At 34.3% G+C, this 11,568-nt stretch overlaps 1 protein-coding gene across 1 annotated transcript; it reads right to left on the bottom strand.

Annotated features, from left to right (window-relative positions):
- Positions 1 to 2,527: 2,527 nt before the first annotated feature.
- On the bottom strand, positions 2,528 to 11,293 carry LOC145269530 (uncharacterized). Its single transcript, XM_080125286.1, has one exon. The coding sequence runs from the start codon at positions 8,920 to 8,922 to the stop codon at positions 8,020 to 8,022; it is 903 nt and encodes a 300-aa protein (XP_079981412.1). The 5' UTR covers positions 8,923 to 11,293; the 3' UTR covers positions 2,528 to 8,019.
- Positions 11,294 to 11,568: the final 275 nt, after the last annotated feature.

The following is an 11,568-nucleotide window of genomic DNA, read 5'->3' on the forward strand; positions in this document are numbered from 1 at the left end:
GGGAATTATTGATAGTGTTTACAGCTAGACGAGTGTTTCTTGTGAAAGTTTGGCGAGGGGGGACCATAGATTGAAGCTCATTCGAACACTTTCCATGAAAATAATGATACATCAGAGACAAACTCGCAACATCTCTTCTGTGAGATAAAGGTTGTAAGGAAGAGAAAAGGACATCTCCTACGAGGCTACGAAGTCTATTTTGAACTCTATCAAGGCAGGCCAAGTCCTTTCTAGCAGCTCCTGCCCAGATGTGGCAAGAGTATTCCATCCTTGGACGTACCTGGCTCTTATATAGATAGAGAATAGCATCAGCAGTGAGATATCTACCGGATCGATAGAAAGATCCCACCATTTTTCCAGCGGCCTTGGCAACAGATTTGATGTACGTGTTCCATTTAAGATCAGGAGTAATGGTCAAGCCAAGAAGTTTGTCAAAATTGAGGCCTCCTGAAGACGAGAGCCATTCATTTCAATTGATGTCAGATGTGGATCAGAATGTTGATGATGTAAAGAGAGAAGCTTGGTTTTAGATGCATTAAAAGTAACCAGCCATTCTTTACCCCATTGTACTACGTGCTCAAGATCAGAGGAGAGACAATTGGAGAGAACTTGGTCGTTTAGTCTCTTAGATGTGCTACCATAAATGGTAGTGTCGTCAGCATAGATTTCTACAAATGATGTAAGGATGTGATTTGGAAGATCATTAATGTAGATCAGGAAGAGAGTTGGGCCCAGGATGGACCCCTGAGGGACACCGGCATTAATACTGTGAGCTTCTGATTTTTGCCCCTCAACTACTACTCTTATGAACCTATCAGAAAGAAATGATTTAATAATTGAGAAGACATTTCCAGCAATACCATAGCTAGAGATCTTATGAAGTAAACCTTTATGCCATACCCTATCAAAGGCCTTAGATATGTCAAGAGCAATTGCCCTAGAAAGGTTGCCTCCGTCGAGAGATTTGCTAATCCTATGAGATATAACTGTAAGCACATCTGCTGTAGATCTAGCAGAACGGAAACCATATTGAGTGTCACTAAGAAGGTTATTTTTGTTGAGATGGTTAATTACTTCTGTATTTAATACAGATTCCAGCAACTTACTCATGACGCACAGGAGACTTATTGGCCTGTACTGAGAGGGGGATGAGCGATCACCTGAATTCTTAAATACAGGGCATACTGATGAAATTTTCCAGGGAGATGGGAAACTATTCTCCTTAAGACAACGTTTAAACAGTTTTGTAAGTATGGGCGCTAGTTCAGGTTGAAGTTTTTTGAGTACTATAATTGGATATACACAAAAAGCGAACATACATAGACACAGTTTCGCTTTTATATATATAGACTAACGCGTTGCTCGGGTGTTTGGAAATAAAAAAAGTGGAAGTAGGCTCGAAACCATGACGTGAAGGCAGAAAAAAAAGTGAAAGAAAAGCTGAGATCTTACCGCTATGCTAAGACGTGAGAGGAAGTGAAAAGCGTTCAAATTTAGTGATGTCAATCAAAAAGTTGACTTGAAGTGAATAAGTTAAGAATCACGAAGGTGCAGAAATGAACATTGGCTGAAGGCCAGATAATCTGTCAGCTTTCTGCTGTATTTTGCTTCCCCACGATGCTGCGGAAAACCAGCTCCCCCTAAAAAGAGGGAGCTTTTAAAATGAATAGCAATTGTTTGATATGAAGGGTTTCCTCAACATTGATCAAAGCTAATTGCCTTTCTGGAGGTTCCGACTGGAAAGCCAAGTGATCTACTTTGTTTCGCTTTATTTGAAAAAGACAAACACGCGAAAGGATGAAATAAGTCGATCAAAATAAATGAAGAGATGACATCCGTTTGCAAATCATAAATATTATAATCTAGAAAGTGTAAGGAAACTTCTAAATGAATATATTGTCTAGTGCGGGTGACCGGGGTCTTTGGAGATGTAAAAGGATTTTTAAAAATGTTAGTAGGAAGGCAGGTTTGAACCCGTGACGCAAAGGCGGAAAACCTGAGAACTTACCGTTGTACTACGATGACAAAGGAAGTGAAAACGTTTAAATTTAGCGATGTCAATCTAAAGCTATTGACTCGCTGATAATTGGATCAGGAGTCGGTGAAGAAATGAAAGTCCCCGGGGGCCAGTCTTTCCTGGTATTTGTTTTCTCCACCACGAGGTCGTTCCCAGTTCCCAAATGAATAGCTATTGTCTGATATGAGGGGTTTTCAACACAGTGATCAAAGCTAATTGCTTTCTGGATGTCTCCGGCACACAGCTGGAAAACTGCCTTCACTTTTGTTAGTTTCGCTTTTTATATTCACAACATGCACAAACATGCGAGAAGACAGAATAACGGGAATTTTATAAAATAAAATTCGCTCAAATAAAAGATAGAGACGACCTCCTTTTGTAAATCGGAGATATTATAATCTAGGGAGTATATAAAAAGTTGTAAGAATGAGTGACCTCTCCCCCCCCCCGCCGAGCATTCCCCCCAAAAAAACCTTTGCTGGACATACAAAAAAAAGCATGCACACACACACACATTTTCGATTTTACATAATAGATGCCTGTCACATATTTTATCAGATAACTTTATCATAAATAATGTATCGTAAAACAAGGTATCAACCTTTTAATTGAATTATAATTATGAAACCAAAACTTCCTCAACTAATAAAAATTGTCATTCTTTTTTTTTTGTTTAACGACAACACAAGTATTAAAACAAAAAAAATATTTATAGAATTGTAAAACTAAATTTATTATATTTTTTTGTTTCATAACAGCATGTGTTTAAACTTAAATAAATTTAGAAATAAATTATTTCCTTGTTTTTTTTTTTTTTTTCTTTTCATGACTTCTGTTCTGTTTCATATTTTAGCTAAATTGTGTCTACGTTGTTGTAACTTTAGGAACAGAATTGTTAGATTTTATCAAAATATTTGAGTGTTCTACTTTACCTTTCACACGTTCAGATAGTAAAGAAGAAAGAAGTGAGAAACATTAATTTTTCTCTACACAAATCCAACAGTTAACACTTCTTAACTTCTGGTCTTACCATATTCCAGGACAAGAATTCAACTAGTTTCTTTGCTTATTTAGCTTTGTGCTTTTACTATATGCAGCAACGTCACTTCAAGAAGTGCACCTTTCCTCATAATGCCAGATTTTATAGTCATGCCGAAATCTTATTAAGGTTTTGACTACTTTGTTATTTTGAATATTTAGCCACGGTTTACCTATTACTAAAGGCAATTTTGGTAAAAGTGTACTATAAGGTGGAAGTTTGCTGATGGCTTAATGGTTGCTAAAACAGACTGAAATTACCATTTGAATATTTTATTATGAATCATATAAATTCAATTTTTAATATCTTACTTCACTCCAGCTCTTATTAAAATAATAATCATATCAAACTAATTTCATGCTCACAGCAACTATTCCTCTTACCTCTTTGATTGACAGCCAGCTGTGTCTAGTGCTGTGTATTGACAGCCAGCTGTGTCTGGTGCTGTGTATTGACAGCCAGCTGTGTCTGGTGCTGTGTATTGATAGCCAGCTGTCTGGTGCTGTGTACTGACAACCAGCTGTGTCTGGTGCTGTGTATTGATAGCCAGCTGTGTCTGGTGCTGTGTATTGACAGCCCACTGTGTCTGGTGCTGTGTATTGACAGCCAGCTGTGTCTGGCGTTGTCTATTGACAGCCAGCTGTCAGGTACTGTGTATTAATAGCTAGTCAATATGTGGTCAGAAAGAGAGAACATACTAGTGTTAAATATGACTGCTATTAGAGACAACGGTATTTGAGAAAAATGCACTATAAGCGAGTGTGTTGTGATTTTCAAGGGATTTTATTTGGACTATGTGTCATGACTAATTTAGGAATAGTTGTTTCTATCCAAAATGAAATGTTTACTTCTGTGTGATTATATATACACACACATATACATATATATTGTATAAATAGAGAGACTATATATATGTGTGTGTGTGTGTGTGTGTGTGCTATTCCAGCGGAGCACGTTGCAAGACTAGTTTCTCACCTGTGTATAGTCACATATTTTCACAAACTAAAGAATGTAATTCCATGTTTTTCGAAGTGGAACACATGTCAAATGCAGTTTCTCAAACTTTACAAGTATAGAGTTCCTTGTATTTTAAACTGTTTTTTTCTCTTTGTTTTGCTGGGAATTCGGGAGTCTACAAGATGCCAGACATTTACCTGCTTTTTCAGCAAATCCAACCGAGAAATCTTTTTATGATTCTAAACGTCTCTTTAAGGCTTTTTACTTGGTTTATTAGCTGCATTGATTAGTTTTGTTAGTACTTTTTTATGAACTCATTGCTCCCCTTTCTCTTTTTATTTTTTCATTAGCCTAGAAACGAATACGAAATAATCGCCTGCTGTTTATAGATATTAACTGCTCTTAAGCAATTTGTCCATTCCCTTAAGTGTAATTATTTGGATTTCTTTCATACTTTGTTTTCCAGTAATACTTTCAAAATACTTTTTTAAAATTTGTCCTTATTTAGCTCCTTTAACTCTAAATATAACTGGAAACATGTTGATTTTTTTTTTAATGAAATTTCAATTTTAATTCATATCATTGTGTGTATTCGAAAGTGATTTCTTTCAGTAATACTTTAAAGGAGTCTAACAAATACCAAACAATCACCTGCTTTTCACAAACTCCAACAGATGCCTTTTTAAGAATTCTGTCTGTTCCTTTTGATTTCTTTCACACTTGGTTTTCCAGTAATATTTTCAAGATATTTTTTAAAGTTCTGGTTTATGGGGCTTTAGCTCCTGTTGGTAGTCCATCATGCTTGAAGATGTTTCGTTTTGACAACTCATCTATGTTTTCAGAGCTGGCTGCATAACCTCAGGCTAAAGCCACAGGATCTGGCACAGTAAAGGCGCTGAGAGTCAGTAGTTTGTATCACTGCTATTGATGTTTTGTGGTGCTTATCTCTGTCGGCAGTGAGCTTATGGCAACGATCATCATCAAAGATGACAGTAGCCTTGTGGATGGTGGCTCTCTAATTCCTTTGGTTCAAGTTAGCACCACTGTAAATTAGCCTTGACTATGCTTTTGTAGCATTGTTTTGGACGACCATGTTTCCTCTGGCCTTTCTGAAGTCCTCCATACAACAAGGGCCTTGACATCTGGTATTCTTTCATGTAGATGACATGACCTACACACTGCAACAAGACACTGCTGAGCATACATTATGTTAGATGAGTTGGCTTGGTCCATGATCTGAAGATTAGTAATGTGGTCCTGCCAATAGATTCCAGGGATTAAATGTAGAGTATACATGTGAAATGGAGAGTATACATGTTAAATTTAGAGTATAAATGTGAAATGTAGAGTATACATGTGAAATTCATCAAAGTTTTTATAGCTTTCATTATAAGTTTTTTTTTAGTTTCAGTTTTACTTCAGGGAACTGAATAAATACTAAACAATCGTCTGCTGTTCAAAGTCTCCAACTGAATAATCTGTTAAGAATTTTGTCCATTTCCTTCAATGCAGTTATTTTCTCACTTGACCGTTTGTTAATACATTCAATATACTTTTTAACGTTCTTTATGAAGATTTAGCTCCTATTATAATTGGAAACCTGTTGACGTTTTATAAAGTTTCACTTCCACTTATCGTCCATATATGCATGATTGTATCATATATCACATTTATATCAGACTAGCCCGGGTGCCCGGCATTACCCAGGTGTTCTGAGGTGTGTGTTGAGCAACAAAACAGGTGGTAGTAGGCAGGCAGGCTCGAACCTGTGATGCAAAAGCACAAAAGAAAGTTAAAGAAAATCTGACATCTGCTACTCCATGACGTGATTGGAAGTTCTGAACATAAAAATTAAGCAAAGTCAATCCAACCGATACGATGACTTGCAAAAATGGCTCGCCAAAAATCAACCCTTGGTTGTAGAAGACTGTCCAGTTGAGGATGAAGGAATTAATGTTTTTGGCTAATTTTTCGATATTTGTCATCCAAGACACCAAGCTTCAAAATGATACCAATCGCATGAAAATTCATTGCCTCTGTCGAAAGCTTTATGCAGACATACAAACATACATATATTTACACAGACAGGTGAGATTTATATAATAGATTAGTGTATCATGTCATATCATATACATCTCATATCCTCTCATACATGAATGTATCACATTATATCAAACATGAATGTATCACATTATATCAAACATGAATGTATCACATTATATCAAACATGAGGCATTGTAATCAATGACTATAAATGCATTTTACAAAATTTACAAATATATGGCTTTTCACCTACGTGTATTCAAACATTCCAGATTGTCACTGAAGAACATCCACAAAGTTTACATTTTTTCAAAGTAGCAAAAATGTATTTCCACAAACTATACATGCAAACTGAAACTTATTTCGAATTTCTCAAACTTTATACGTATAGGATTTCTCTATTTATTAAAGTTCTTTTTCTCTTTGTACTGATCGAAATCTGTGTTTCTGAGAGTTCTTTTAACGATTCTAACTGAACATTTTTATCGGTGTTGTACTTGGTTCATTAGATACATTAATAAATAAGTTTTCTGAGTCCTTTTTCATGAACCCAGTAGCTACTCTTTCTCTTTTTATTTTTATGCATAAGGATAGAACAGCATTCCAAATACTAAGTAATCGTCTATGTTGACATTCTTTTTAAGTTCCAGTTCCGCTTCATGTCATGTAAAAACATACATGTGCATATTATATTATATATATATGATATATATATTATATATTATACATGAGAGCATCATATATAATATAAATCTTGTACTTCATTCATCAAGTACATTCAACAGTTCATTTTGTATGTTCTTTTTCATTAAGTGACTCCTTTTATTTTTTGATCAGCATAATTACAGGGAATTCTTTAAAATAGCAAATAATCGTCTTCTGGTGATAGACTCAACTAAATTTTATGAATTTTGTTTGTTCCTTGCAATTATTTGGATTTGCTTCACATTTGGTTTTCAGTAATACTTTCAAGATACTTTTTAACATTCTTTTTTCCTTTCTCCATAAAACAAGTGCTTTGGCATATAGTATTCTTCCATGTAAAAGACATGACCTACCCACCAAAGTGAGACATTGATGTGTATATGCTATGTTTGGTGATTTTGGCTTGGTCCAGGATCTCATGATTAGTAATGCGGTGTTGCCAATAGATTCCAAGTAAAAACGTAGAGTATACATGCAGAATCTATAAAAAAAATTTTATTTTATTTTCTGTTATAAATGGAAATATATTGACGTTCTTTTTTTAAGTTCCAATTTCACTTCAGGGAACTTAAAAAATACCAAACAATCGACTTCTGTTCAAAGACTCCAACTGAATAATCTATTAAGAATTTTGTGTTTCTTCCAATGCAATTATTTTCACACTTCTATAAATACATTGATTGTACTTTTTAATATTGTTCTTTCTGATGATTTAGTTCCTATCATGACTGGAAATCCGCTGCCAATAGATTCCAAGAACAAAACATAGAGCATACATGTGGAATTTATCAAAAATAATTTTTTTTAGTTCCTATTATAAATGGAAATATGTTGAGGTTTTTTTTTTTCAAAGTTCCAATTTCACTTTGGAGAACCTAACAAATACCAAACAATCGTCTGCTGTTAAAAGATTCCAACTGAATGATATTATTTTCGTACTTGACCTTCTATAAATACGTTTTTGATATTGTTCTTTCTGAGGATTTAGTTCCTATTATAACTGAAAATCTGTTGACGTTTCATAACATTCCAGTTTCACTTATCATATATATCATATAATATACAGGAGTGAATCATATATAATGTATATTATATTATACTAGTGTATCATGCCATATTCTTACTCATGAAGCATTGTATTCACTTGTCCTTTCGTTAATACATTTAATGATTTAGTAAGAATGTTGTCCATTCTCTTATTATAACTGTGAAAACTGTTGATGTTTTATAAAGTTTCAGTTTCATTTCCATTCATACATCATGAGGCATTTGCATGAATTTTCATATGAGTTTTCAAACGAGAACTAACTGTAAAAGCAGTCCCGCAAACCTTACAAACATATGGTTTCTCGCCTGTGTGTATTCGGACATGCTGTTCCAGATTGGCACTCTGCGTGCATGCATAGCCACAAACTTTACAAGAATATGGTTTATCACCTGTGTGGATACGCATATGTTTTTTCAGACTGGAACTTAACGAAAACACATTTCCACAAACGTTGCAGGAATATGGTTTCTCACCTGTGTGTATTCGCATATGATTGTTCAGATTCGAACTCTGTGAAAACGCTGTTCCACAAACCTGGCACAGATACGGTTTCTCCCCTGTGTGAATACGCATATGTGTCTGCAAGTAGAAACTACGAGAAAACGTTGTATCACAAAGTTTACAAGAAAAAGGTTTCTTATCTGCATGTATCTGCATGTGAGTCTCCAGACTTGTATATTTCGAACATGTAAATTTACACACATTACAAGAGTACGCTTTATCGGCTGTGTGTGTTTTCATGTGTTTCTTGCGGCTGGAGTTCTGGGAAAACGCAGTCCCGCAAACTATACACACGTATGGTTTCTCAGCTGTGTGTACACGCATGTGGGTCTTGAGGCCCGTGTGGTACGAAAATGCTGAGCCGCAAATCTGGCAAGAGTACGGTTTTTCTCCTGTGTGTACTCTCACGTGAGTTTTCAGTGACGAACTCTGAGAGCATGCAAACCCACAAACTTTGCAAATAAATGGCTTCTCACCTGTGTGTATGCGAATATGTCGATTCAGGTTAAACCTTTTTGAGAATGTAAGTTCACAAACTTTGCATGAATATGGTTTTTTGCTTTCTTTTTTGTTAATTTTGTTTTCTGTTTGTTTTTGAAAAGTAGAAGACATTTTGCCAAATGACAGGTATTCACCTGTTACTTCCCAAACTCTAATCGAGATATTTTAGAATTTTTACATGCAATGGTTTGCACTTGGTTCACTTTTATTTATGTTCTTTTACCTGGTCTCAATTGTTCTTATGATTATGACAATGGAAGACATTTAAGGATTCTTACCATCCCTTTTTAGTTGCACTTGGTCCACTGGGTATATTTACAAGGAATTTTTTTGTAAGTTCTTTCATATGAGCTCATTGGTTGTTAGAATTAGGTTCAGGGTTAACATTAATCCATACTGGAATGCAAGGTTAGTATTGCCTGCTATTTTTCATGCAATGGCTTTAATTCTTTTATATGAGCTCAGTAGGGTTAGTTTCAGTGTAAACATTAATCCTTACTTGAATTAAATGTTTGTACTGGATGCTTTATTTCAGATTAAAATGCAGACCAAGATCAAGCATTTAAATTAAACTCTTTTGAAAATCTAAGTCTAAAAATTTGCATAAATAGGGTTTCTTGATTTCTTTTTTGTTAATTCTGTTTTCTATTTGTTTTTGCTAGGGAGAGGACATCGGGCCAGATGCCAGATATTCATGTGCTATTTCCCAGTATTTATTTTATATATATTAGAATCCTTATATGGAATGATTAGAATGTCTCTTGCATTTAATTCACTCTTTGTTGTAAAGTTCTTTTACATAACCTCTTTAGTTATTATGATCATAGCAATAAAAGTCACTTTAGGATTTTTACCATCCTCTTTCAGTCGCACTTGGTTCAGTGGGTATATTCGCAAAGTAGTTATTTTAGTTCTTTGCTATAAGCTCAGTGGTTGTAAGGGTTAGGTTTAAGATAAACATTAATCTTTACTGGAATGAAAGGTTTGTATTGCCTGCTATTTTTCATGCAATGGTTTGGATGTCTCTTATATTTGGTTCCCTGGGTATATTCGACAAGTATGTTTTTAGTTCTTTTCTATGAGCTCAGTGGATGTAAGGGTTAGATTTAGCATACACATTGATCCTTACTGGAATGAAAGGTTTGTATTTTCTACTATTTTTCAGATGAAAATGCAGATCAACAAAAATAAGTTTAGATTAAATTTCTTTGAAAATGTAAGACTACAAATTTGCATTTTCCAATTGTTTTTGCTGTTTGCATCTTCACTGCACTTAGTTTATTGGGTATATCTACCAGGTAGTTATTTTAAACTTAATTTGAATGAATTCAGCGATTCTTGTGGACTGGACTGAAAATTATTTTAGGATTTTTACTGTCTCTGTTATGTGCAATGGGGTTGGATCGCTCTTGCACTTGGTTCACTGGGTATATTTTCCAAGTATTTTGTTTGTTTTTTATTGTAATGAAAGGTTTGTATTTGCCTTTTATTTTTCATATGGAGACTTTGGGAAAATTCATAGCCAAAACAATAATTGTCATTTTAGTTTATTTTGTAAATCTTTGTTAAATAAAAGCTTTGCAAGAATACACGTTCTTAATTTTTGTTGTTTTGATTTAATTTAGTTCTTAGAGATCGAAGTGACTTTTCCAGGGACTAAAAACCTTATTAGTTCACAGAAACATTTTCTTATTTTTTCAAAACTTGAGTAAATAATTCAAGAGAACATAAGTTCCTTTACTTCCCTGTGGTGGCCTATGTTGCAGTTTCTATTCTTTATTGTTTTAACTTGAAGTTGTCAGATTCCAGAAACATATTTACCTTTATCTTGCAGATGTATAGAAGAAAATTAGTTGTTTCACAAAAAAAAATCACTTGATGTAAGTTTATAAAAAAGTAATGACAATTTATTTTATTTTCAATTCTTTCTTAATATGCTACGGAGCGAGAGAGGGATGGGGCGTGGTGGAGTGTTGTCGATGACACAAAATGACAACTGGTCGTCTTGGTGCCCTTCTCTCTGACTGACTTCTTCCTTGGCTGGCATTTATTTTTATTAAAAAAAAAAATTTAGATAGGAATTTCGTTTTTCCCTGCCGCATTCCACTGGCCCTTATTAAATTCATCCAAGGCCAAATTTCAATATGGTTGTTTTCAAAACTTGTCAGTTGAAGAATGTTGATTTCAAAGCTTCTGCACAGTTCTTGTAATTGTTATGACTTGATGACATTTCTTGGTTTGAAGATTTCCACAATCTTTATGTGTGTGCATCCAGCTCCATATTCATGTGTGCAAAACCAGCAATAAATCTGACGTTGCCCAGAATACTATTCAACACTATCCAGCTTAGTCTAGCTACTTCCACATGGACGTTTTAAAAATAATGATAAATGTATGGTGCCAGGTATTTATCAATGCAGACTTCATTCTTTGTTGAGATGTATAAGAATCAGCTTTTCCAAAAATCGTTTTAGTCTGCAAATAAATAAAACCAAAACGTTATCAACACATTCAAACATACTTTATATTATAATAATATTATAATATTATAATAATATTAATAATAATATTATAATTTTGATATTTTACTCATCTTTTTCTCATTTTCCCTGATAAATTGTTATGACAACTTAGTTCTTAGAGATCAAAGGGACTCTTCCAGTCGCACTTGGTTCACTGGGTATATTATTGCACAATCGGTTTTAATAAACAAAATAATATTTTGTAATTTATTTTTCAATAAGCGCAATCCATACT

This window comes from Euprymna scolopes, chromosome 45, assembly GCF_053919585.1.
Source record: "Euprymna scolopes isolate OS-2025 chromosome 45, ASM5391958v1, whole genome shotgun sequence".
NCBI classification, from domain to species: Eukaryota; Metazoa; Mollusca; class Cephalopoda; order Sepiida; family Sepiolidae; genus Euprymna; species Euprymna scolopes.

Bases quoted from the DNA above. Each gene is read 5' to 3' on its own strand.
- LOC145269530 (XM_080125286.1), bottom strand. From the start codon at position 8,922: ATGTCTTCTACTTTTCAAAAACAAACAGAAAACAAAATTAACAAAAAA.